Raw genomic sequence first — 25,553 nt, forward strand, 5'->3', positions numbered from 1 at the left:
AAATTTAGTTCCCAGGAGTACAAACAACAAATTTATATATATTTAAATGTGTGTTTGTGTGTGGACACACACATCTCTAAATAAGTAAAATCATAACAAAAAAGTATATAGCAAAAGAAAAAATTGTGATTCCAAAAAGATCTTACCTCTTGGCATTTAAGACCTTGAAATATGACAATGTGTTCACAGTATCTACATCTTGCTGGATATCTCCATTTTCTGAATTTATGGGTGGCAGCTGCTTTTGCCATTAATGATTGCTGAAATGTTCCAAGGGAGCTGGGTCCTTACAACAGAAATGTTAGTATGTAAGAAGGGTAAAATGACAAAAACATATACCACATGATATTGTACATGGAATAATTTTTAGACTTTGAGATTACTTATATATTACAAAAAGCTATTATTTTGAATTTCTAACATAAAAAAGCATCTCATTTTTTGATCTCTTATAAAACACACATTTTTTTTCTTTTTTTATTTACTTATGACAGTGGAATGTATTACAATTCATATTACACATGTAGAGCACAATAGTTCACATCTCTGGTCATATGCAAAGTATATTCATACCAATTCGTGTCTTCATACATGTATTTGGCATAATGATGACCTTCTCATTCCACCATCATTTCTAACCCCATGTTCTCTCCCTTCCCCTCGCATCCCTCTGTTTCAGAGTCCTCCCTTGTTCCCCCTCCCTACCCCACTATGAGTCAGCCTCCTTATATCAGAGAGAACATTTGGCATTTGTTTCTTTGGGCTTGCCTAGATTCACAGAGCATTATCTTCTCCCACACCATGCGTTTATCTGAAAATGCCATGATTTTATTCTCTTTTATTGCTGAGTACATAGGATTTTGGAAGAACCCTGCATGTTTTTATACAGAAATTAACAAGTTGATTCTAAAGTTTATATGAAAATGTTAAAGATATTGGAGAGCCAAAGAAATTTTAGAGAATCTAGACTGCTTGACTTTACAACTCACTGTAGAGCTACAGGATTCAAGCCAGTGTGCTTTTGGCCTAGGAAGAGACATGCAAATCAACAGAATAAAATAGAATCCAAAGTAGACTCTCTTGTATTTAGTGAAGCTATTTCTTTTTTCAAAATTCATTTAATTTTTTTAAATACATGACAACACTGGAATGCATTTCAATTCTTATTACACATACAGAGCACAATTTCTTTTATCTCTGGATATAAAGTATGTTCACTTCAGTTTATGCCAGTATATATGTTCTATTTTCTGCATTACAAATCTTTTTCTGTCACTTTTTCTGCTGTTTCTAATTATTCTTCTAATGATGCATTGTCTTCAATTGTTTGTGGTATTTTCTTCCCTTGTCTTTTCATGTTGCTGCTATTTCATTCCTGCTCTGTGGGACTGGTGTGTTATTCTTTTTACCCTATAGATTTGTAGTGCTCTTGTATATTCCAAGATCCCTTCTTTGTGGGGAGAGACAATGTTGACATTCCCAAAATAAACAATACATCACCTATGTGTAAATTACTGCTATTAAGACATTCATAGTTAGTTTCAATGTCTAGTAATTCTAGATTCAATTACAATTTAAAATATAATCAGTAGTTTCATAGAAGATGTACACTTTCTTCTGGTGGTGGACAGAGAACTAGAGGTCAGGTATCTGACTTTATGTTAAGGGCAAAAGATGTGAGGGCAATGGATTAATAAAACTTAGGAAATTTGGAGGAGAACTCTAATCAAGAGAGTTAGTAGCAGGGGAATAGACAGGAGGTAATTTAGGGGAGACAAGTATGTGGGAGGACAGTAGAATGCATAAAAACAAACACGTATATGTGTTTAGAAAATTACAAGAAGTAAAAATAGTAAAAATTAGGAGGTTGAAAGAGAAAGAGAGGGAGGAAGAAAAATAAAAAGAAGTAAAAAAGAGAAAAGAGAGAGAGAGAAGTAAAAAAAAGAGGGGTGGCTTATGCAATTCCTTTATATTATATTATTCTGGTGACTCAGTTCTATTTCATGCAAAGTTCTTGGTTATATGTTGGGGTTGTGAGGACCAGAGGAGGAGGGGTAGAGGAGAAAGAAAGAGGATAATATGGAAGAGAAGAAAACAAAAAACAAAACAAACAAACAAACAACAAAATACTCTCAGAGTTCCCTTTTCTTCTCTTTTAGTAGGTAGAGTTGTCTATTCCAAGCTTGGTTCTCTGCCCTCAGTGTGGTGTAGGTAACCAGTGTGAGAAGACTAAAGCTCTCCCTCTCTTGTCTGGGCTTCCCTAATCTTGGTCTCTCTGAGTTGCTCCTAGGTTTTAGCCCCCTCCCCTCTCTTGCTTATCAGGTCTCATCTGGGGGACCTCACGCCCTCCAACTTAGGATTGCACCAAGTGGGCAGTGTCCTGGTGGCACTGCACTCCTGTTCAACTGAGAGCTGATTTTGTGCTGATAGTTTCTATACCGAGTTATTACAGCTGGGGGAGTGGATTTGGAACCCAGGTACCTGTTCAGTCACAGATCCAGCTGGTAACCACACCCACCAAAGATGGTGAGAAAGGTCAAGTCAGTCCTTTTCCCAGTCGGGGTGTCTGGTGAGGTCGGGGGAGCTGGGATGTCCTTGTGCTGTGCCTAGAACGTGGTCTGGGGACCTGCGTGGGAGCAGAGCATCCCCTGGAGTTCTGCCACTCCACCGAGGTGCTTAGTTGGTGTCTCTGCTCCCCCACTTGAGAGTCGCGCCTGTGCTCAAACTGTGGGCTTTGGGACTGAAGCCTGGAGTCTCACCTGAACACAGAGGCTCTGAGTTCTGCTTGGTGTTCGCAGCTCTGGTGGATTCTGTGAAAATCCGCTGGATGGGGTCCTGTCACATGAACTGAGATGTTGTGTTCCCTCAAGGCAAGACCCCGAGCAGGAGAAGCCACCTGATAGCTTTCTCTGATTCAGGCACAGAGCAGCTTGAAGCAGGATCTCCTCTACTCTGCCACCTTGGATCCCAGTCAACCGATTTCTGTCAGAGATGCCAAAGTAATTCCGTGGTCTTTCAATAAATGGTGCTGAAATAACAGATATCCATAATGCGAGGGATGAACATCAAACCTTATTTCAGTCAACTCTAAAATGAACAGAAACCACACACCTAAACATACAACCTAACACTATCCGTCTTTGAATTCAGGGTTATGAAGGGCAGCTGTCTATTTTTATCAATAAAGGATGTTTTGGGAACACAGCCATGTTGATGTATTGTGTATAATTGCTTTTAAGGATTATTAAATATAATGGTAGTAGAGATAAATGACTGTTCAGGTGTTGATAATTTTTGAAACTGAGGTTGTATTCACAGAGTATATACTGTTTGGCCTACTTTGATGCCTGCTTGAAATTTCCCATTATGAAAACTTGTTTTTGTTTTTTTAGTCTACCTTCAGATCTACTCTGGGCTATCTCAAGATCATCCCCATAAGCTCCATCACTCTCCTTCCCATTTCTCTCCAGCAAGGCTCAACCAATCCTAAAGTCCCCTGAATGTCCTGTGGAAGCCAGCCATTCATTCTAACATGCTAAGCACAAATGTGACATCATGGTGGTACTCAATGAATATTAGAAAATATATATTATAAGTAAAATTATGGAAGGTTCTGTCTGCATACACCCTGAAGTTGAAACTGAACTTGCCCTTCCCTAACACTTGTATAAACATGTTAATTAGCTCCGACCTCTTCCTTTCAAAGGAAGACTATGGGGCTAGAGTGTAGTTCAGTGGTAGAGTGCTTGCCTAGCGTGCCTGAAGCCCTGGTTCAATATGTAACACCACAACAAATAAAATAAAAAGGAAGACTGTGACATTTGAAAACTTTCTCAGCAATACACTCTGAAACTTTCTTCAAGAAAAATAAAACTCTTATCAAGGGAGGCATTATTGCCGAAAATCTGCTCTATGAACAAGGTGGCTCAATTCCTTATCATGTAATCATAAAGACAATTAATAAAATATGCTCCCAACCTTTATCAATCCCCTGTATTCTTTACACATATGAATTATTTTTGTGTGTGCGTCTCATCACCATGATGAAAATGAATGGGAAATTTAAAAGAAACAGCAAACCAACTACTCTTCAAATCTTCAAAGCAGAGCTATTGTCTGTGACTTGTTGTCTCAGATCAAGTGGTTCTGGCTTGATTTGAGAACCTGCACATACTGGCAACCTACAGAGCTCTCTTTCAGATTTCTCAGTGTCTCTGAGCAAATGGCTGCACTGTCAAAGCAGTGAGATCCTGGTAGACATTAGAGATGACCAGCAATTCTGTGCAGGAAGACCCCCCCCCCCACTTTGTGCTTATTAAAATTACCCTTTACTTTCAAGCTCACACAAAAATACCACTTCATTCCCTCCATTGAAAATAATCATTCCTTTGGCTCTAGTTTTTGGTTATTGTATTCTGCCACTCATTAAATGGAAAGGTTCTACAGGGAGTCTGTCTAGCATAAAGTGAGATTCTGATTAATTTTCAGAATCTGAATAAATTAAAATACATAGGAATCCAAATCCTTCCAGAATCCCTTCTGGGAATCATCTTTGTTCAATGGTAGTACTAACTCCCTGGGACAAAGAGCAGTTGTAAATGCCCACATTCCTAGGTCAAGGGCTTTTACAGGTGGGAGGTGAAGGGGATGATAACTGAGAGGTTGTTCTATTTGGGGGAGGTGGAGTGGTCTGGTGTTACCCTACATTCACTGAATATAGTGATTCTTCAACTCAGCCAAGCTTCAATATCCTGCCAACTTGGGGGCTGAAACTTTTCTACCTGGGCCCATTGGGCTTTCTTCAAATTCAGTCTGCATGAGACCAGATCTATAGGTATTGTCAACCTAATGAGGCTTAAGTGTCACTATTCCTCACTTTCACAAGTCTTACAATAGGTTAGCATTTCTATGTAGGCATTTCTGGCAAACTGATTAAAGAACTCACTGCAGGGAAAAGGATCTAAATTTCAAAGACACACATGTATATATGTATAATGTGCTGTGATTTATTTACTCATCCTAAATACTCACCTCCACATCTAATTTTGAATTCTTTTCCATGAAGAGGGAGACCCCTACACCCAAACTCAATAAGGAGGTGAAGTGAACCCAAAGAGGAAAAGAACAAAACTGATTTAGAACAAAAAGCTGCCTGCTGTTTAGAAATGGCCTTGGAATATTCACAAAACACCTAACACTCCTCCCTTCCCCCAAAAGATCCAAAGGACTCAGTGTGGAACCCTCCCCATGGTCTCTAAGACAGGGACAGTAGTGAAAAAGTGAAATAAACCAGCACCTGTCTGACTCAAAGAAAAGGACAGTCCTGGTCCACTGGTTTCCTCAGAAGGGGGGCCACCTCTGGAACACCAGATTTTTATCACCGACAGGGTCTTGGGGAATCCTAGACACATACTCACAGGGACATACCCTCCTTGTAGCAGTTGGGATCTCCCAGCTTATCAATTCCAATTTAGACCCTAACTTTCTGTGCTGAGGTCATGGTTGAAAAAAGGTGAATGGAAACAGAAGGGACAGTAATAAGGGAAGGACAGAAAAGAGATAGGATAGAGATACAGTCAGAAAGAAAGGCAAAGAGGGTGTCCCTGCACCTTTAGGCCCCCTTCCCTGCTCAAAGTAGTCATCAACAAAGGCCTAGATGAGGTGAAGTGTGTAAAGAAAAAGTAAAAAGGGAACAGCACTTGTTAGTTTCTTTACCTAGGTACTCATCAGAATGAAATTTCAGGAAATGTACCCACACTTACAAAAAGATCCCAGTGGGAAAGACGATTGTGAAGACCCGAAAAGCAAGAAGGAAAAGTCAAGTTAACCCCTGAGTATCGCTGTGGTCCTCAGCTGCCTCAGCGTCGTTATCCTGCTCCAACTGCTAACTGATCACCAAGGACCACAGTGTTCCGGTTCCCATAGTGCCCACTCCTGACGTCTACCTCTCGTGGGCGCCCATCTCAATGTTCCATCCTCGCGGGAGACCCCGCCCCGCCTGCAGCTGCCTCCCCTCCAGGACCACCGCATGCCACTGTGGCCGCTCTGACCCTGGATGGCAATTGGTCAGCAGCCATCCCTGCAGTCCCCAGCCCAGTGCAGCGCCAGAGCGACCACCTCCATCCCACACTCATCCCCGTGCTTCCTCCAGTGTCCAGGACTCAGACCCCCGCCAAATGCTTGGCAAGAGAGGGCCAGAGCTCGCTGCCTCCATCCCCGACGCATTGCCCTTGGTTGCCCTATCAAGCCACCTCCACGAAAACCCTGGCCACAGAAGCCCCTCCCCGCCATGCACTGCCAAGTCCCCCAGAAACCAGGCACTGTGCAGCGCTCATGGGGGTGTAACCAGGGTCAGCAGCAGATGAGGGCGGTTGATGATCACAGGCTGTCAGCTGTGAAGCACTCTGATTCAGGCCCCGCCCCGCCCGCAGCTGCCACACCTCCCGGACCACCGCGCCACGCCAGAGTGACCACCTCCATCCCACACTCATCCCCGTGATTCCTCCAGTGTCCAGGACTCAGACTCCAGCCAAATGCATGGCAAGAGAGGGCCAGAGCTCCCTGCCTCCATCCCCCACGCATTGCCCTTGGTTGCCCTATCAAGCCACCTCCACGAAAACCCTGGCCACAGAAGCCCCTCCCCGCCATGGACTGCCAAGTCCCCCCATACCAGGCACTGTGCAGCGCTCATGTGGGTGGAACCAGGGCCAGCAGCAGATGAGGGCGGTTGTGGATCACTGGCTGTCAGCTGTGAAGCACTCTGATTCAGGCCCCGCCCCGTCCGCAGCTGCCACACCTCCCGGACCACCGCGCTATGCTGTGGCTGCTCTGACCCTGGATGGCAATTGGTCAGCAGCCATCTCTGCAGTCCCCAGCCCAGTGCAGCGCCAGAGCGACCACCTCCATCCCACACTCATCCCCCTGCTTCCTCCAGTGTCCAGGACTCAGACTCCCGCTAAATGCATGGCAAGAGAGGGCCAGAGCTCGCTGCCTCCATCCCCCACGCATTGCCCTTGGTTGCCCTATCAAGCCACCTCCAAAAAAACCCTGGCCACAGAAGCGGCTCCCCACCATGCACTGCCAAGTCCCCCAGAGACCAGGCACTGTGCAGCGCACATGAGGGTGGAACCAGGACCAGCAGCAGATGAGGGCGGTTGATGATCACAGGCTGTCAGCTGTGAAGCACTCTGATTCAGGCCCCGCCCCGCCCGCAGCTGCCACACCTCCCGGACCACCTCGCCACGCCAGAGCGACCACCTCCATCCCACAGTCATCCCCGTGCTTCCTCCAGTGTCCAGGACTCAGACTCCCGCCAAATGCTTGGCAAGAGAGGGCCAGAGCTCGCTGCCTCCATCCCCCACTCATTGCCCTTCGTTGCCCTATCAAGCCACGTCCAGGAAAACCCTGGCCACAGAAGCCCCTCCCCGCCATGCACTGCCAAGTCCCCCAGAAACCAGGCACTGTGCAGCGCTCATGGGGGTGGAACCAGGGCCAGCAGCAGATGAAGGCAGATGTGGATCACTGGCTGTCAGCTGTGAAGCACTCTGATTCAGGCCCCGCCCCGTCCGCAGCTGCCACACCTCCCAAACCACCATGCGACCCTGTTGCTGTTCTGACCCTGGATGGCAATTGGTCAGCAGCCATCTCTGCAGTCCCCAGCCCAGTGCAGCACCAGAGCGACCACCGCCATCCATCACTCATCCCCATGCTTCCACCAGGGTCCAGGACTCAGACTCCCGCCAAATGCATGGCAAGAGAGGGCCAGAGCTCGCTGCCTCCATCACCCACGCATTGCCCTTGGTTGCCCTATCAAGCCACGTCCAGGAAAACCCTGGCCACAGAAGCCCCTCCCCGCCATGCACTGCCAAGTCCCCCAGAGACCAGGCACTGTGCAGCGCTCATGGGGGTGGAACCAGGGCCAGCAGCAGATGAGGGCAGTTGTGGATCACAGGCTGTCAGCTGTGAAGCACTCTGATTCAGGCCCCGCCCAGCCCGCAGCTGCCACACCTCCTGGACCAAGGCGAGATGCTGTGGCTCCTCTGACCCTGGATGGCAATTGGTCTGCAGCCATCCCTGCAGTCCCCAGCCCAGTGCAGCACCAGAGCGACCACCTCCATCCCACACTCATCCCCGTGCTTTCTCCAGTGTCCAGGGCTCAGACTCCTGCCAAATGCATGGCAAGAGAGGGCCAGAGCTCCCTGCCTCCATCACCCACGCATTGCCCTTGGTTGCCCTATCAAGCCACGTCCAGGAAAACCCTGGCCACAGAAGCCCCTCCCCGCCATGCACTGCCAAGTCCCCCAGAAACCAGGCACTGTGCAGCGCTCATGGGGGTGGAACCAGGGCCAGCAGCAGATGAGGGCGGTTGTGGATCACTGGCTGTCAGCTGTGAAGCACTCTGATTCAGGCCCCGCCCCGTCCGCAGCTGCCACACCTCCCGGACCACCGCGCAACTCCAGAGCGACCACCTCCATCCCACACTCATCCCCGTGCTTCCTCCAGTGTCCAGGACTCAGACTCCCGCCAAATGCTTGGCAAGAGAGGGCCAGAGCTCGCTGCCCCCATCCCCCACGCACTGCCCTTGGTTGCCCTATCAAGCCACCTCCACGAAAATCCTGGCCACAGAAGCCCCTCCCCGCCATGCACTGCCAAGTCCCCCAGAAACCAGGCACTGTGCAGCGCTCATGGGGGTGTAACCAGGGCCAGAAGCAGATGAGGGCGGTTGTGGATCACTGGCTGTCAGCTGTGAAGCACTCTGATTCAGGCCCCGCCCCGTCCGCAGCTGCCACACCACCTGGACCACCGTGCTATGCTGTGGCCACTCTGACCCTGGATGGCAATTGGTCAGCAGCCATCTCTGCAGTCCCCAGCCCAGTGCAGCATCAGAGCGACCACCTCCATCCCACACTGATCCTTGTGCTTCCTCCAGTGTCCAGGACTCAGACTCCCGCCAAATGCATGGCAAGAGAGGGCCAGAGCTCCCTGACTCCATCCCTCACGCATTGCCCTTGGTTGCCCTATGAAGCCACCTCCAAGAAAACCCTGGCCACAGAAGCCCCTCCCCGCCATGCACTGCCAATTCCCCCAGAAACCAGGCACTCTGCAGTGCTCATGGGGGTGGAACCAGGGCCAGCAGCAGATGAGGGCGGTTTTGGATCACAGGCTGTCAGCTGTGAAGCACTGTGATTCAGGCCCCGCCCCGTCCGCAGCTGCCACACCTCCCAGACCACCACGCGACCCTGTTGCTGCTGTGACCCTGGATGGCAATTGGTCAGCAGCCATCTCTGCAGTCCCCGGCCCAGTGCAGCACCAGAGCGACCACCGCCATCCGTCACTCAGCCCCATGCTTCCTCCAGGGTCCAGGACTCAGACTCCCGCCAAATGCATGGCAAGAGAGGGCCAGAGCTCGCTGCCTCCATCACCCACGCATTGCCCTTGGTTGCCCTATCAAGCCACGTCCAGGAAAACCCTGGCCACAGAAGCCCCTCCCCGCCATGCACTGCCAAGTCCCCCAGAGACCAGGCACTGTGCAGCGCTCATGGGGGTGGAACCAGGGCCAGCAGCAGATGAGGGCAGTTGTGGATCACAGGCTGTCAGCTGTGAAGCACTCTGATTCAGGCCCCGCCCAGCCCGCAGCTGCCACACCTCCTGGACCAAGGCGAGATGCTGTGGCTCCTCTGACCCTGGATGGCAATTGGTCTGCAGCCATCCCTGCAGTCCCCAGCCCAGTGCAGCACCAGAGCGACCACCTCCATCCCACACTCATCCCCGTGCTTTCTCCAGTGTCCAGGGCTCAGACTCCTGCCAAATGCATGGCAAGAGAGGGCCAGAGCTCCCTGCCTCCATCACCCACGCATTGCCCTTGGTTGCCCTATCAAGCCACGTCCAGGAAAACCCTGGCCACAGAAGCCCCTCCCCGCCATGCACTGCCAAGTCCCCCAGAAACCAGGCACTGTGCAGCGCTCATGGGGGTGGAACCAGGGCCAGCAGCAGATGAGGGCGGTTGTGGATCACTGGCTGTCAGCTGTGAAGCACTCTGATTCAGGCCCCGCCCCGTCCGCAGCTGCCACACCTCCCGGACCACCGCGCAACTCCAGAGCGACCACCTCCATCCCACACTCATCCCCGTGCTTCCTCCAGTGTCCAGGACTCAGACTCCCGCCAAATGCTTGGCAAGAGAGGGCCAGAGCTCGCTGCCCCCATCCCCCACGCACTGCCCTTGGTTGCCCTATCAAGCCACCTCCACGAAAATCCTGGCCACAGAAGCCCCTCCCCGCCATGCACTGCCAAGTCCCCCAGAAACCAGGCACTGTGCAGCGCTCATGGGGGTGTAACCAGGGCCAGAAGCAGATGAGGGCGGTTGTGGATCACTGGCTGTCAGCTGTGAAGCACTCTGATTCAGGCCCCGCCCCGTCCGCAGCTGCCACACCACCTGGACCACCGTGCTATGCTGTGGCCACTCTGACCCTGGATGGCAATTGGTCAGCAGCCATCTCTGCAGTCCCCAGCCCAGTGCAGCATCAGAGCGACCACCTCCATCCCACACTGATCCTTGTGCTTCCTCCAGTGTCCAGGACTCAGACTCCCGCCAAATGCATGGCAAGAGAGGGCCAGAGCTCCCTGACTCCATCCCTCACGCATTGCCCTTGGTTGCCCTATGAAGCCACCTCCAAGAAAACCCTGGCCACAGAAGCCCCTCCCCGCCATGCACTGCCAATTCCCCCAGAAACCAGGCACTCTGCAGTGCTCATGGGGGTGGAACCAGGGCCAGCAGCAGATGAGGGCGGTTTTGGATCACAGGCTGTCAGCTGTGAAGCACTGTGATTCAGGCCCCGCCCCGTCCGCAGCTGCCACACCTCCCAGACCACCACGCGACCCTGTTGCTGCTGTGACCCTGGATGGCAATTGGTCAGCAGCCATCTCTGCAGTCCCCGGCCCAGTGCAGCACCAGAGCGACCACCGCCATCCGTCACTCAGCCCCATGCTTCCTCCAGGGTCCAGGACTCAGACTCCCGCCAAATGCATGGCAAGAGAGGGCCAGAGCTCGCTGCCTCCATCCCCCACACATTGCCCTTGATTGCCCTATCAAGCCACCTTTAAGAAAACCCTGGCCACAGAAGCCCCTCCCCGCCATGCACTGCCAAGTCCCCCAGAGACCAGGCACTGTGCAGTGCTCATGGGGGTGAAACCAGGGCCAGAAGCAGATGAGGGCAGTTGTGGATCACAGGCTGTCAGCTGTGAAGCACTCTGATTCAGGCCCCGCCCCCCCCCCCCCGCAGCTGCCACACCTCCTGGACCAAGGCGTGATGCTGTGGCTGCTCTGACCCTGGATGGCAATTGGTCAGCAGCCATCCCTGCAGTCCCCACCCCAGTGCAGCGCCAGAGCGAACACCTCCATCCCACACTCATCCCCGTGCTTTCTCCAGTGTGCAGGACTCAGACTCCTGCCAAATGCATGGCAAGAGATGGCCAGAGCTCCCTGCCTCCATCACCCACGCATTGCCCTTGGTTGCCCTATCAAGCCACCTCCAAGAAAACCCTGGCCACAGAAGCCCCTCCCCGCCATGCACAGCCAAGTCCCCCTGAGACCAGGCACTGTGCAGTGCTCATGGGGGTGGAACCAGTGCCAGCAGCAGATGAGGGTTGTTGTGGATCACAGGCTGTCAGCTGTGAAGCACTCTGATTCAGACCCCGCCCAGCCCGCAGCTGCTACCCCTCCCAGACCACTGGGTGATGCTGTGGCCGCTCTGACCCTGGATGGCAATTGGTCAGCAGCCATCTCTGCAGTCCCCAGCCCAGTGCAGCGTCAGAGCGAACACCTCCATCCCACACTCATCCCTGTGCTTCCTCCAGTTTCCAGGACTCAGACTCCTGCCGAATGCATGGCAAGAGAGGGCCAGAGCTCGCTGCCTCCATCCCCCACTCACTGCCCTTGGTTGCCCTATCAAGCCACCTCCAAGAAAACCCTGGCCACAGAAGCCCCTCCCCGCCATGCACTGCCAAGTCCCCCAGAGACCAGGAACTGTGCAGCGCTCATGGGGGTGGAACCAGGGCCAGTGGCAGATGAGGGTGGTTGTGGATCATGGGCTGTCAGCTCTGAATTTCCTCTCAGTTTTGCTGAGAGGAAGCTCCAGAGGCGCAACAGCTGTGAAACCAAGTCCAGTACCAGCAGCTCCCAGAAGACCACACCAGATGCATGGGAAAGCTGCCCAGCCCCTCTGACACTGTGGAAGAAGAAAGAGCAGAGCCCAGGTAGGCACAGCTGGGATCCTGCCAGCCTCCTGGCATCTGAGCTGGTGCAGCTGCACATGACGCTGGAGGAGAAGCACAGGGCCATAGAGACCCAGAAGAAGAGGATGGAGGCACTGTCTGCATGGCAGCGCCTGAAGCTGGGCAAGGCCGCCTTCCTGCATGTGAAGAGGGGGAAGGCTGATGGCGCCCCACACCCACTGACGCTCAAGCATTTTGCAAAGGAGTATGCTCAGCACAATGGCAGGGACTCTTGTCCTGCTTCTTTCCAACCCAATTGACTGTGCAATCTTAGGTAAAAGGCAACTTCTTTGCTATTTTCCTAACCTCCTAAGTCAGTTTGCCTTGGGGCTCAATTCTTGAGCTCCCTGTGTAGATCTTTCCCTGAGGCATTGTTCAGTCTCCTGACCTTGGAAGCCATGTCTAAAACAATAACTCCACCTCTAGGTTCTTTTTCTAGCCCTGTTTTTCCTTTCAGTGTTTCTTTTATGGAGCATTTTACATCCTCGGATCATGACAGAAAATCTTCAATAGGAAATATCACAATCGCCTTATTTTGTAGATGAGGAAACTGAGGCACAGAGAGTAAGAAAGCTGAGTGTGAAGTCAAGTGAGAGCCCCAGGCTGTATTCTTAACTAATGTACCAATCCACCCAATATGGCCAGTGAATGTCTTAGGAGAGGCAGTGATTCATTCTTTTTAGTTGCTGGGAAGTGATTTTTCTCTCCTCTGCACCACCACCCATTTGTTGGCTTTGTCCATTCAGGAAATAATTAATCAACGTTCATGTGTGTTTTGTGGAGCTTGCATTTGGACTGCACTTTTTAGTTTCCAGGATGAACTTTTTTTTTTTCAGGGAAATTATTATAATTATTTATTTTATTTTATTTTATTTTATTATTATTAATCTCCTTTTTAGCTTCTCATTTTTTTAAATTTATTTTTATTGACTTTTTAAAAAATAAATGACAGTGGAATGCATTACAATTCTTATTATACATATACAGCATAATTTTTCATATCTCTGGTTGTATATAAAGCATGTTGACACCAATTCATGTCTTCATACATGTACTTTGGGTAATGATGTCCATCACATTCCCCATCCTTGTTAATCCCTTGCCCCTTCCCTTTCCCTCCCACCCCTCTGCCCTATCTAGAATTCATCTCTTCCCAGTAAAAACTGATCTTACTGCATTTTTCCAACAGATCCTAAGCTAGGTAGGGCAGGAATTGTGAGTTTTTCTGTCATTTCCATTCTAGGAGGTGTCAGAACCAGCTTGGTATTCCTTAACCCTATCAGGAGCTGCAGGTATCTAAGGAGAGGCCTGGGCACTCTGCTTCCCTAGGAAGGCCTCACACTTCTCCGCTTCTCATTGTGGTCCACCCCTCTGTACTATAAACCCTCACCAAAGACCCTCAGATCACCTCTTGTTTTGCATTCTCCATGCCAGCCCCAGGACAACCAGAACTTTGGAAGGTCCCATTCCAGCTCATGGGCAGATCTCTTCCTGAGAAGTTGTCTCCATCAACCTCTCTCACTCTGATATGTGTCCTCTCTGCCTCCAAGAAACAGAATATAACAGCAAATGATGCACACACTCACCACTGACAGGCAGAGTTGGGGCTAGAGGCTGGGTCGATTGAGAGTCCTTGGGGGCGTTTCCAGGAAGGTCTCCTGGAGCAACGTCCCTGAGCTGTGCCAATGGCAGATGTTACTTTACCATGCAAGACATGGCTTGCAGCCTTCTTGCTTAGGTAGCTGGATTATTCTTCCATTTTTATTTTTAGAGCCAGAGTAGAGATGATCAATGTAATTTCAATGCTCTGATCATAAACCTCCATGTTAATATTTCCCCTTTAAATTGAGTATTTATGAGTCCTTTAAGAACCACCTGGATATTCTACCTTGAGGTCCCAAAGTCATTTAGCTATAAATTATTGAACATTCTCTTAGACCTTTTTCCTTGGTCTGGACTTGATTATTTCTAATGATCATAAATGCCGCTCTAACATTCCAGACATGCACTGTTAAAGTCATGCCATCAGCCAGAATTGAAGCAGGGTACCCAGTCACCCATGTGTCCCCAGCCCAGTGCTGAGAGGTGTAATGACCTTCACACCTTTTATTATACAGGAGAGAGGGTGAGGAGGATGCTGTGTGAGGGGTCGGACCTCATTGGGTATCTCTGTCTTACCTTCTGGAAACATGTGCTGGCCTCTCACCGAACTCCGTGAGCAGTGCCTGGTGATAACTCTGAAGCCAGTTCCTTATAAACATATTTAAAAGTGGTATGTAGCATGGTCCCAAAAGCAATGTGGGCTCCTCCTTACCTTCAGAGGTCAGGACAGTTGAGTTTTGCCAGGCTGCCATGCAGCCGTCTCTACAACCTGGTGCGGCTCAGACTCACTCCTGTGCTGGAGCCAGGCCCAGGCTCTCATCCCTACTACTCCTGACACCTCCTGACAGGCCTGTCTTCACACAGCTCTTCTGGCAGACTGAGCAGCTGCAGATACTGGCGCTGAGTCCATCAGAAGGTGCAGGCTGCCAAAGCACAGTTACAGGGAGGCGAGAGGCAGGGCAACCTCTGACTGGGCTCTGACCTTTTCTGTTCTGAGCTCTATTCCAGAGCCAGTGACCTGACAGAGCAGTGGCCCAGGCAACCATCTTCTCCTCATGTGATCTCACAAACCAGAGATGCTTTTACTCCCTTAAAAACTCCTGATGTATTTCTGAGCTTAATTTGCAAACATTTGTGTCTGGGGCTACGGGGGGCCCCCTGACCCAGCACTTGCAGCTCTTCACCTGGGTACCTGTCCAGTGCTGTCTAGTCAAGCTGCAGCTCTTGAAGGTTGTTTCCCACTCCCTGGATTATGCCTCCTCCATCCTAAGAAACTCAAATAAATCATCAGCCAGGAGGAGATGGGAAGTCCATAACAAGAAAGCAGAAAAGAGTGAAAGGAAGTCTTTAACCTCACCCTGCCTCCAGAAAAGGAGGAGGAATTGGAAGATTTGAGCTGCTAGTTAGATTTAGAAACTTTTGCCCTTCTGTTTCTTTCCAAATAAAGTGTGATAATCTCCAAAAGAACTTTTATTGAAGTCATAATAACTAGGCTTTCTATAACTATGTCATGAATTAATGAAAGATTAAATTTTCAATTTGCTTTTAAATCATCATTAGGTTTATTAATATTAACATTACTCTGCTCATGAATACCTTTTAGATGGTTTGCTGTGACACTGTGAACTAAGGGGAAAAATGTTATTTGCTAATTACTTTAGGTGACAATTCAATAGATCCTCACTTTTTGTTTAAAAACAGATAAAATAAAACGAAGAAGATGTTCATGGGACTGCACCAGCATTTTGGAAACCTGAAGACAGAGATGAGTGTAACTGGCCCCATGGAACAACTCATGAGAAGTCTGTGGGTTCCATAGTAACCATCAATCCTGCTCTCTAGAAAAGCTGTGCCACCAACAGACATGGCACAAGGAACCAGAGAATGAGAAGCAAAGTTTCCTGAACAGCTCTCTGGGAGGAAACGCACAGATCACCCTTTGCTTTTATTTAAAAAAAAATTTTTTTGGAGTAAGGGTACCAGGGATTAAACTCAGGGTCACTCAACCACTGAGCCACATCCTACCCTTTTTTGTATTTTATTTAGAGACAGGCTCTCAGTGAGTTGCTTAGCATCTCACTTTTGCTGAGGCTGGCTTTGAACTTAGGATCCTTCTGCCTCAACTCCTGAGCTGATGGGATTACAGGAATACGTCACCATGCCCATAATCACTCATTGCTTTTAACCTTCTCTCAAGCCATCCAATGATTAACAAACATTTTTCTGCAGCAAAGAGTTCCCAGGCGGTGCAAAGCTGGCACATCAAAGGACCAGGGGTTCCAGTCTGCTCACCATCACTACTTATCACAACCTACCTAATCACCAGCTTGAAATCCTGGGTCCCACCAGACACCACTGAGCAGCTTCCCCTCTTGGTCTCCACACACCACAGTCAGCACATTTGCTTCCAAATGCCTCACCTTTTTCCAAAGCCACCAAGAAGGGCATCCAACTGCCTTGCGACTGCCAGCCTGTCGTCTTGCTCATCTGTCCTCTACTCTCTGCCCTGTACTCTTTGTACAAAGGAGATCTGTTTGTGCTCTTCACTTGCTTGAAACTAACTTTAAATCAGAGCTCAGACACCTGCAGCCTGAGAGCATCCTGTCCCACAGGGAGTCCCAGACCTGCACTGAGAACCCCTTGGTGAGCCTTCAGATATGTCCTTGCCTAAACTCATTCTAAGGCCAATAAATGTGGATGTCTGGGGGTGAGATCCAGGCACTAAGAACTTCCCAGGTGACATAACAGTCGGCCCTTTCTCATTCTATGATTGCAAGAAGAGTTTGTGGTGCCGTGCATGGCAGAGCATGGTATCTGGGGTGTTTAGTGAGTTATTCAATGAAGCACTCTGAACATAATACTGGGAAGCCTGAGATGTTCTTCCTTAGGCAGTGGGGGTAATGAGAGCTGCCACATGTCGTGACCCCTTGCCCGCAAGGAAGAGGCAACTCAGGAATCTTCTTTCAGCAGTTTATTCAGGCCTTGATTAAAGTATCTTCTAGTGACCCCCCTACTCCCGAGCGTCCAAGCACAGCCTAATAAAGCCTCCCACGTACCAATCTTAAGCCGCCACGTGGATCTTTCTCATAGGGTGGCAAGGGATAGCGTGCCAACTCTCCATAAAAGGAGTTGTTTACTACAGGCCACAGTGGAAGCCGGCGCCATCTTCTAATGGCGGCCACAATCTACAACAATGGCTTACCACAGTTCCCCCTTCTATTTTATAAAACAATGCAGGCGAAAGTAGAGGTCCTATCCCACTGTGCAGAAGCGGCTGCAATGTATGGTTCAGTCCTAAGGAGGCGCCTTCCCCAGACCTGACCCCATATCAGCCGACGCCTTTTTTCGTAGGGCGGGGGTGTGGACGTCAAACCCGCATGCAATAGGACATGCTTTCCTTGAGGTCCGTTGAGGGATCACTCAAGTGCAGTGCTTTGCCTCGCATCCTGCATCGTGACGACGGCAAGAAGTAGGGCAACACAGGTAGCCTGGTAACAATAACAAATTTTTAGTTGGCAACACAATCCCTAAGCCCCAGAGGAAAGTAAAGAGTCTGTAGCCAAGAAGAAAGACCAGTCCTAAAACCCATCTGCGTGCAATGGTAACAAGACCTGCAGAGTGCAAGGGCTATTCAGTACTGGGGGAGAATAAGAAAGAGGACATGCCAATCCCAGTGCAATGTGAAATTAACTTGGGGTGCAATGGCCATGCCCAGAAAATCACTGTTTAAGATGTGCAAGCCAGATTTGCGGAGACATGCCATTTTCCAAGGCCGCAAGAGCCTGTACAATCATAGCCTTCTCCTGTGTATGGCGAGTTTTAAGGCGACAGAGAAGCCCCAAACAAAGTATAATACCGAAGCAACACATTGCCCCAAAAATGCCCACTCCCACCCACTCCTTAAAGAAGGAAAAGGCAGAAGATAGCCAACTGGTGAATTGACCCAAAGTCACTGGTTCGACACCGGTACTATTCAAAACAGCAATTTGAGTTAGTTGAGATTGGAGTAGGTTTTCTGCTTCCATGAACCAGGTTCCGGATAAATATTTCCCGATGATGTGGGAGGCATTCCTGGAATCATTAAATCTGACAGAGGTTATACATAAATGTGCACGTTGATCAACACAACCTAAATATACTAGATCAGACAATTCCTCAACTTGAGCTTGAAGCAGATCTATCCTTTGATTAGCAGCCAGAATCCCAGATAAAATGTGTTGATTAATTCTACTTTGAGATTTAAGTATGGTGGATGTTTGTTGAATAACCTCATTAATAGTGGCAGCAGTTTGTACTTGGCTGGCCATGGCTACTCCAGCTGTAACTGCTGCAGCAGCAGATACCGCCACAGCTGTCACTATAGCTGCCGTAATACCAAAATCTCTACGGGCTCTAATCAGTTCAACAATAGGAAAAGATTCCGGATCCGCAGTAACTGGGATCGGGACAAAGGTTGGAATTTTTATAATCACTGCCACAGTCCAAGAGCCATTCCAACACTCAGTTAAATAACAGGTAACATTAGAACAATTAAGCATCCCCTGTGATGTATCATTAGCCAAAAGAAACAGGAACAGAGATTGGAGACAGACTGCTGCAGAGGATAACGTAGCATTACTTAATTGTGAGTTATGTGAAATATTTCCAAGTCTCCTACCTTGATCCGAGTCTTGGATACTACCAGAAACATTAAACAACCAGCTTTTGACTCCTCGTAATTGAGCCAAAGTGGAGATATCAGCTGTGGCTCCCTTTTCATTGGAAATTAACCATTGAAACCAAGACCAACTGTTCCTATAGAGGAATTACAGTTGGAAGAATTATATAAGTATCTTTTATGAGAGGGGGAAAGAGAGAAATCCTTAGAGACCTGATGTTTCTCCCAAGAGTGATCTTGACAAGGCGTGAATGTTGGGGGGGTATCCTGTTTGTTGATTAGCAAACTTGCCTTGTCCCAAAAGCATATCCTTATCCTAGGCAGGGCGTCCCGCTGCATGATTTTGAGCAGCTTGCTCTACTGCACCCTCTAGCATAAATGCTTTCCAATCCAAATATTTCCCTGGGGAGACACAAGCGCGGACTAGACTAGCCCAATCTGAAGGAGTCATACAAAATCTAGCAAGTCCCTCCACCTGAGTAAGGGTGAAAGCGGCATCCACGCCATAAGTGCGGACAGATTCCGCCAAGGTTTTAATTATCTTAAAGTCTAAAGGCTCATGATATCTTCCCCTGTTATTGTCCTGAAATACAGGGTATGCAAGTCCCATATCTGTATTAACTGTCCTCCAAATAGCGCATGAAAACATCTCCCGGAATTTTGGCTCCCCCCCACATACGGGGGTGGGGCAACCGGCACCATATCTTCTTTGAGATATTCTACCTCCTCCTCCTCAGAGTGTTGTTGACCGATATTGGATCCCGTCCCCTTTTTACAGTAGGCCTGCGTGCCCTGTATCCCTTTTTTCCTTTTCTTCACTTTTATCTTGCGTAGTTGTTGTAGCAATATATCAAGGTCCTCAGAACTCTCTGAGCCGCTTGTGTTCTCAGGCGTTTTTAATTCAGCCAAGTCTGGGTAGAGCCTTCTCCTATCTTTAGTTTCAGGCTCTTTTGCCTTCTCACTACTCTTACTCCCAATGCTCTCTGCCACTTCACTATGTGATCCTTCAGACTTTTCCTCATGTAGTTGCTCAAGAACAGCTTGACCCTCACTCACAGCTTCCTGGCATTTACTATCTACTATACATCCTCTAAGTAACTTCCAAAGTGGTACAACACCACCCTCTAAGGTGCCTTGTTCACGAGCGAAATTTAGATCTTTCCCTAATTTGTCCCAGCTAGGTATAGTAAGGCTGCCCGAAAACGCAAACCACGGTGCAGCAATATCTGTCTTCTGTAAAAATCTCTGTAAAGTACTACGTTTCACTTCTAGGCCCTTGGAACGTAACAGGCCATCTAGGGCCAGGAGAAGCGGACTTGAAGATGCGGCATCCATGACACAACAAAAGACACACAAAAAACAAAAGTGAAAGTACACAGTGCAGCTGCAATAAAATGTAACGCTCTCTCTTGCTTTACAGAGGAGCTGCCCCGCTTTGATCGCGGATCCCACTTACCTGGGACTAATCCCCGCTTTGATCGCGGATCCCACTTACCTGGGACTAACCGGTGCACCACACCTGACTACTGAAAGTTCTGGTTCCCGGGTCTCGGCACCACTTGTCGCGACCCCTTGCCCGCAAGGAAGACGCAACTCAGGAATCTTCTTTCAGCAGTTTATTCAGGCCTTGATTAAAGTATCTTCTAGTGACCCCCCTACTCCCGAGCGCCCAAGCACAGCCTAATAAAGCCTCCCACGTACCAATCTTAAGCCGCCACGTGGATCTTTCTCATAGGGTGGCAAGGGATAGCGTGCCAACTCTCCATAAAAGGAGTTGTTTACTACAGGCCACAGTGGAAGCCGGCGCCATCTTCTAATGGCTGCCACAATCTACAACAATGGCTTACCACAGCCACAGTCGCCTCTGATGTAGAAAGCAGAACACACTCCTCTTGCCCTATGCAGGAAAAGTCAACTCATTCGTTCGTGTACATATGTGAGGTTGAGAACACATGCTGGGCATAGGCAGGTGTCTGTGTGTTTAGGGAGCTGGAATCACACCGATGCATTCTGGTAGATCTATCCCTCTAGGTAGACCTCCAAGACCCCAGCATCTGCCCTCTGAATAACCATCAACCCAAAGAGGAATTTTGAAAGCAATACACACACACACACACACACACACACACGCACACACACAGAGAGAGAGAGAGAGAGAGAGAGAGAGAGAGAGAGAGAGAACCAACCGACCGACCAACAAAAAAAACAGGTGTAATTCAGAGCAGATGATTCCTCCCTCTGATCTTTCAGTTTCTCATCTGTAGAATTAGAGGCTGAACCAGGATTTCTAAGGTTCTCTCTAACCCCACCCTTCCATGATTAACTTTGGTGATATGGGTATCTAACCCCTTCCTAGTACCCCATTTTCTTATTCTACTCCAGGTCCCACTAACAGAATGACAGCTAAGACATCAAACTCCACTGTATTATTTGAAGAAGGTAGAATAAATCATCCTTTTTCCAGAACACTCTTTTCATCTGTTCTTGGATGCTAAAAACTTCATAGCTATTTTATCTTAAGAATTCTCATCTGTAAAATGAGGGATTGGACCAGCCCTTCTAAGACTAATTCCCACCTATGTAGGCTCTCTAACTTTTATCTAAGCAATAATTTTGGTTATTCAATATCTCCTTACACTGTGTTTCTACAGAGCATGTGCTGTTATATAAACTTATTTTATGAATCTGATATACATTTGCTTCCCTAAGTCAAGGAAGACTTCCTTAGGGCTCAGACTTCATGCAGAGACGGCAGGCTGCCCATCCCTATACCTCTTCATCTTCCATGGTAGCTGCAGCCTGAAACTCAGGTGGCCAGATATTCCCCCATCCCCAGACTCCCTGGTTTTCAGGTTGCCCTGTACCTATGACCTGACCTACAGAAAGTAAGACCCCCATGTGCCCTTTGCAGGCTAAATCCCTGCTCCCTATCTCTTATTTTCCTATGTCTATGAGCTGAAAAACTGACCCAGAAGCCCAGCTTTGATCACAGCCTATTGCATTGAGCAGAGATATTTGCAAACCTGAAACCTGACAATGTGTGCGACAATTATCTTATTGGAGCCAATGCATTCTGTGGTCTCCTTACTACAGCATCTTAGTTTTAACTAAAACAGAAAGCAGAGTGGTACACATATGACAGTGTCTTAAAGGTCATTATGTTATAAATAGGTAGAGAGAGGAATAAAATTCTTGCATTGCAAGAGAGGCACAGTGTTGGAAAAGCCATCTGCCTCCATATCCTTAATATCAAAGGACAGACTGTTTTCTTCAAAGACCTATTAAGACGTTTCAGTCAAACACCCACGCACACCTTTGGTCAAGATCAACTGAAGGATGCCATGTTCTTTTCCCACCAACCAACATTTTGCATGGCTTAAAGAAAGCCACCAGAGAAATCAACATGAAGTTCCAGACATCAAGAAGCAAAGGATAAAGAAGACTTAAGAACTATGTCTAGGAAGGAATCCTGAATGTGGCTATTGGAACATGCCACTGATAGGAAGTAAAGAAACCAAAAGCCTGCCAAGTTGTTATGTAGGAATTTACTGTTCAAGACCACACCAGGTCTAGAAGAGCCAATGACTCTTCTGTTCTTAAAATGACTTCAAATCTAATCTCATGATCAAGAAGAAAGTCAACTATGAAGATCCAATGGGTGGATGGTGGTCTCACATGATGGTGCACTTGCTAATGTCCACTTGGCGAAAGCTGTCGACAGACAATAAAGGGACAATAAGGAAGACCCAGGGAGTGAGTACACAGAGTATGGCACCAGGGTCAAGGATTCTTCCCAGTAACTAGGATCAGGGTTTCCACTGGAAACCTCCTGTGTTAGTCAGATTCTTGTTGCTGTGATCAAAAAAATACCTAACAAGAACAACCGGAGGATAGATTTATTTTAGTGCTGAGTCCATTACTTTGGGTCTGAAGTTAGGCAGAACATCACGGTGAAAGGGCATGGTAGATGAAAGCTCCTTAGCTGCTTATGGCAACAAGCTAGAAGGGGGGCGGGCTGGAAAGGCTGAGGAAAGAGGTAGTCCTCATGGCCACACCCTCAGTGACCTACTCCCTCCAGCCATGCCCCACCTGCCTATAGTCACCACCTAGTAGTCCATTCAACTATCAATGGATTAATCCAGCAAATGGATTAATCCACTGATGAAGTCTCAGCCCTAATTATTGCCTCAAATCTCCAACTCTGAACCTTGATGCACTGGGGAATCACTCTTTCAACACATGAGCTTTTGGGGGGACATTCCAGATCCAAACCATAACAACAGATCTCCATGATTCCCACCCAGCAGAACCCTATCATTTCAGTGAAACACTGCTATCGCTCCTTCACTTTTCAGAATGGAAGCTGTTTTGTGAATCTGGGAGTTCTGCTCCATCTCTGTACACTGTGCAAGGATGTGTTGGAGCAATGGGTGAGGGACGGTGATGGGGAAGGGTAAAGACCACTTATTTTATTTTTTAGACCTCTGGACCATGAACATATTCAGCTAGACTCACAAAAGGAGAACTGAGCAAGATTCCCAGATCCTGAACTCTGATCTGGATATGATCACCAACAGGATTTGGGTTGATTTCCTTGGGGCAGGGTAGAGGATGTCATAAGAGGAGTATGGACAGTCATTGGGTGTCCAGAGGAGCTGATAGTGGAGGTGTAGACTGCCAGATGACCACCAATAATGCCTTTGCTCTTTGTAGTAATAAAAGAGAAGCCTGGCTCATCAGTGGCCAGTCCACATCATTTCCCAGCCTTCCTTGAAGATGCCCCCCTCCCACTCTATGAGGTAAGCAGAAAATGGATGCCATCAAAATCAAGCAGGAGGCTGGGGGTAGGGGACAGCCTCCTCCTGTCTCTTTTATTCCCTGAGGGTCACAGATGGCCAGTTGGATGTGGTTCAGCTTAGACTCCACAGAAAACATGCTAGGCTTAGGGAATGGCAGAGCCTCCCACCAATCCCAAACTCAGGATGCTGAGGAAGAGAGAAAGAGACTTTCATTCTTTGGATGCATTTTTTGGATCTCTGTTAAAGCAATTTAGCATACCATCCCGAGGGGGCTTCACCAGCCAATCTAGCCCACTGTGCTTCAAGGTATGAGGGGACCCAGACACTGCAGCCTTGACTTGGGTTTTCTGCCCCTGTTTGGGCTCTCTAGCATAAATTGCCTTTTCTTTCCATGAGCTTTGCTCCTCTTCTTTCTGTGTGTTGCTTGTTCATCTTGGAAGTTCATTTAAATTCACTGAATCTTGATTTCCTAACCTGTTGTATGTGAGCTCATATTGTAGATAGGGTTGTACAAAGATCTGTAAAAGAACTCATTTAACTGAACACTTACAATATACTTCGTGCTTTATAAAGGCTCTTGCTTATTAGATGCAAACAATACATCCCCATGGGGTTGATCTTACAAGCAAGCCCCTGGCTTTCACATGAGGAAACTGTGGCAAAATCGAAGTTAAATAACTTGCCGGAAAAGGTACACGACAGGAGAGTGCTTTGCTTAAGCAGGGATGAGATGTGATGGATGTGCACGCATCTTAAAAGCCCTGGCACTGCGGGTCAGTGTGACCTCTAGGCCTGCAACTGTGGAAGGGCTCTGAAGCAGGTACATTCTGAACAAGGCTGTCCACAGAAGCACAGGGTCTGGGGAACTCTACTACCATAGCAACTATTCCTGGTCCTCTTTGGTCATCTTTGATCAACCCACAACCCACAACTAAGTGGGAAGAAGTCCTTTGCTGATATCAAGTCCCTTGATAGTGTGATGAACTCACACTATCACACTCACATATAACCATACAGCTGTGATTGCTGCTTGGCACTGTGCCCACATGCCAGTCCCTGGCAAGAGCATTGTTCACCAGTTACTCTGCATTTAGGCCTAAAGTGTCCCTAGGAGGCTTCAGTGCTATTCTGGACTCATTCCTCCTCTACCCTATCCTCAGTATCCTCACTGAAATGCAGCCTAAAATTGTGCTGGATCTTAACTTTGGTCCCTTGTGATCTCTTGTGACACCCTCCTAGGTCAACCACTTCCTCCCCAAAAGTTCAAAATGCCTCTGAAAATGACTCTTCCTGCTTCATCCAAGCAGGCACATGCCCTCCCGCTTCTCTCTTCTGGATCCTCCATAGCATCCCAGCGATAAGGCTCCCCATGCCTTAGTCATTCCCACCTCTCAGAATTCCCAAGGCAGAGGGAATCTGCCTTCTTTTGACTCCAGATCAAATTTGCAAAGGAAAAGTAGGTCTTGAACCCAGGATGCCACGTGGTTTTCTCACCAGCTCATCCTCTCTCTCTCTCTTCCTCACACTTCCGGCTTCTTGATTCCATGACTTCCTGCCACTGGCCTCCACCCCCGCCCCCCGCCCGAGGGAATGCCAGGTCCAGCCATGGGGACCTTTGGGGCCACTGTTGCTCAACCAGAGCAACACCTTAGGAGCAAAGGGATCTCTCAGCCAGTTAGGCTTTTGTTACCTTATCAGGACCCATTATTTGCCAGGAAAAAAAGAATACATACTCAGGGTTTCCCAGGAAAATGCTCCCATTGCCTGGGACCTTCCGATACAGCCTGCCACCCTCCATTCTCCTTTCCAGGATTCATGCATGGGGTCATCTCTAGGGAGCACCTCCCAGGCTCTGCTGGAGGCCTGTGATGCAAGCTCCTGATACCCCCAAGGCATGGTTCTTGTTGGGCATCCTACCTTCCACTCCCTAGAGCATGACTAGAGCATGAGACTGCCCCAGTCTCAAGGCCCCAACCCAGCACGCTCCTCTTAGGAGATGTTCCCCACAGATTGTTCCCACCCCTCATAGGCAGGGAGAGGAGGCCAGTCTTGAGGAGATTCATGACCAACGGAGACGGGGATTCTGGAGAACCAGACCTGACTATCCCCCATCCTCTCTGTGCTCAGGGATTCCCCTAGTCAGTAGCCCCTTCCTGGGTGGTTCTCAGACAGATGGTACTTTCTGACTCCTTCATGTTGGGGGAAGAGGAGCTCACACTATCACA

The 25,553-nt window shown here is 48.6% G+C and overlaps 1 protein-coding gene across 1 annotated transcript in view; it reads right to left on the reverse strand.

Moving 5' to 3' along the window:
- LOC143404358 (rho GTPase-activating protein 29-like) overlaps positions 1 to 25,553 on the reverse strand; it is a 93,113-nt gene that overhangs the window by 10,969 nt on the left and 56,591 nt on the right. The window contains exon 7 of the mRNA XM_076862547.1: positions 147 to 286. Coding sequence (XP_076718662.1) covers positions 147 to 286 — 140 coding nt within the window. The remainder of the gene's footprint in view (positions 1 to 146; positions 287 to 25,553) is intronic.

Source organism: Callospermophilus lateralis, chromosome 7 (genome assembly GCF_048772815.1).
Source record: "Callospermophilus lateralis isolate mCalLat2 chromosome 7, mCalLat2.hap1, whole genome shotgun sequence".
Lineage (NCBI taxonomy): Eukaryota > Metazoa > Chordata > Mammalia > Rodentia > Sciuridae > Callospermophilus > Callospermophilus lateralis.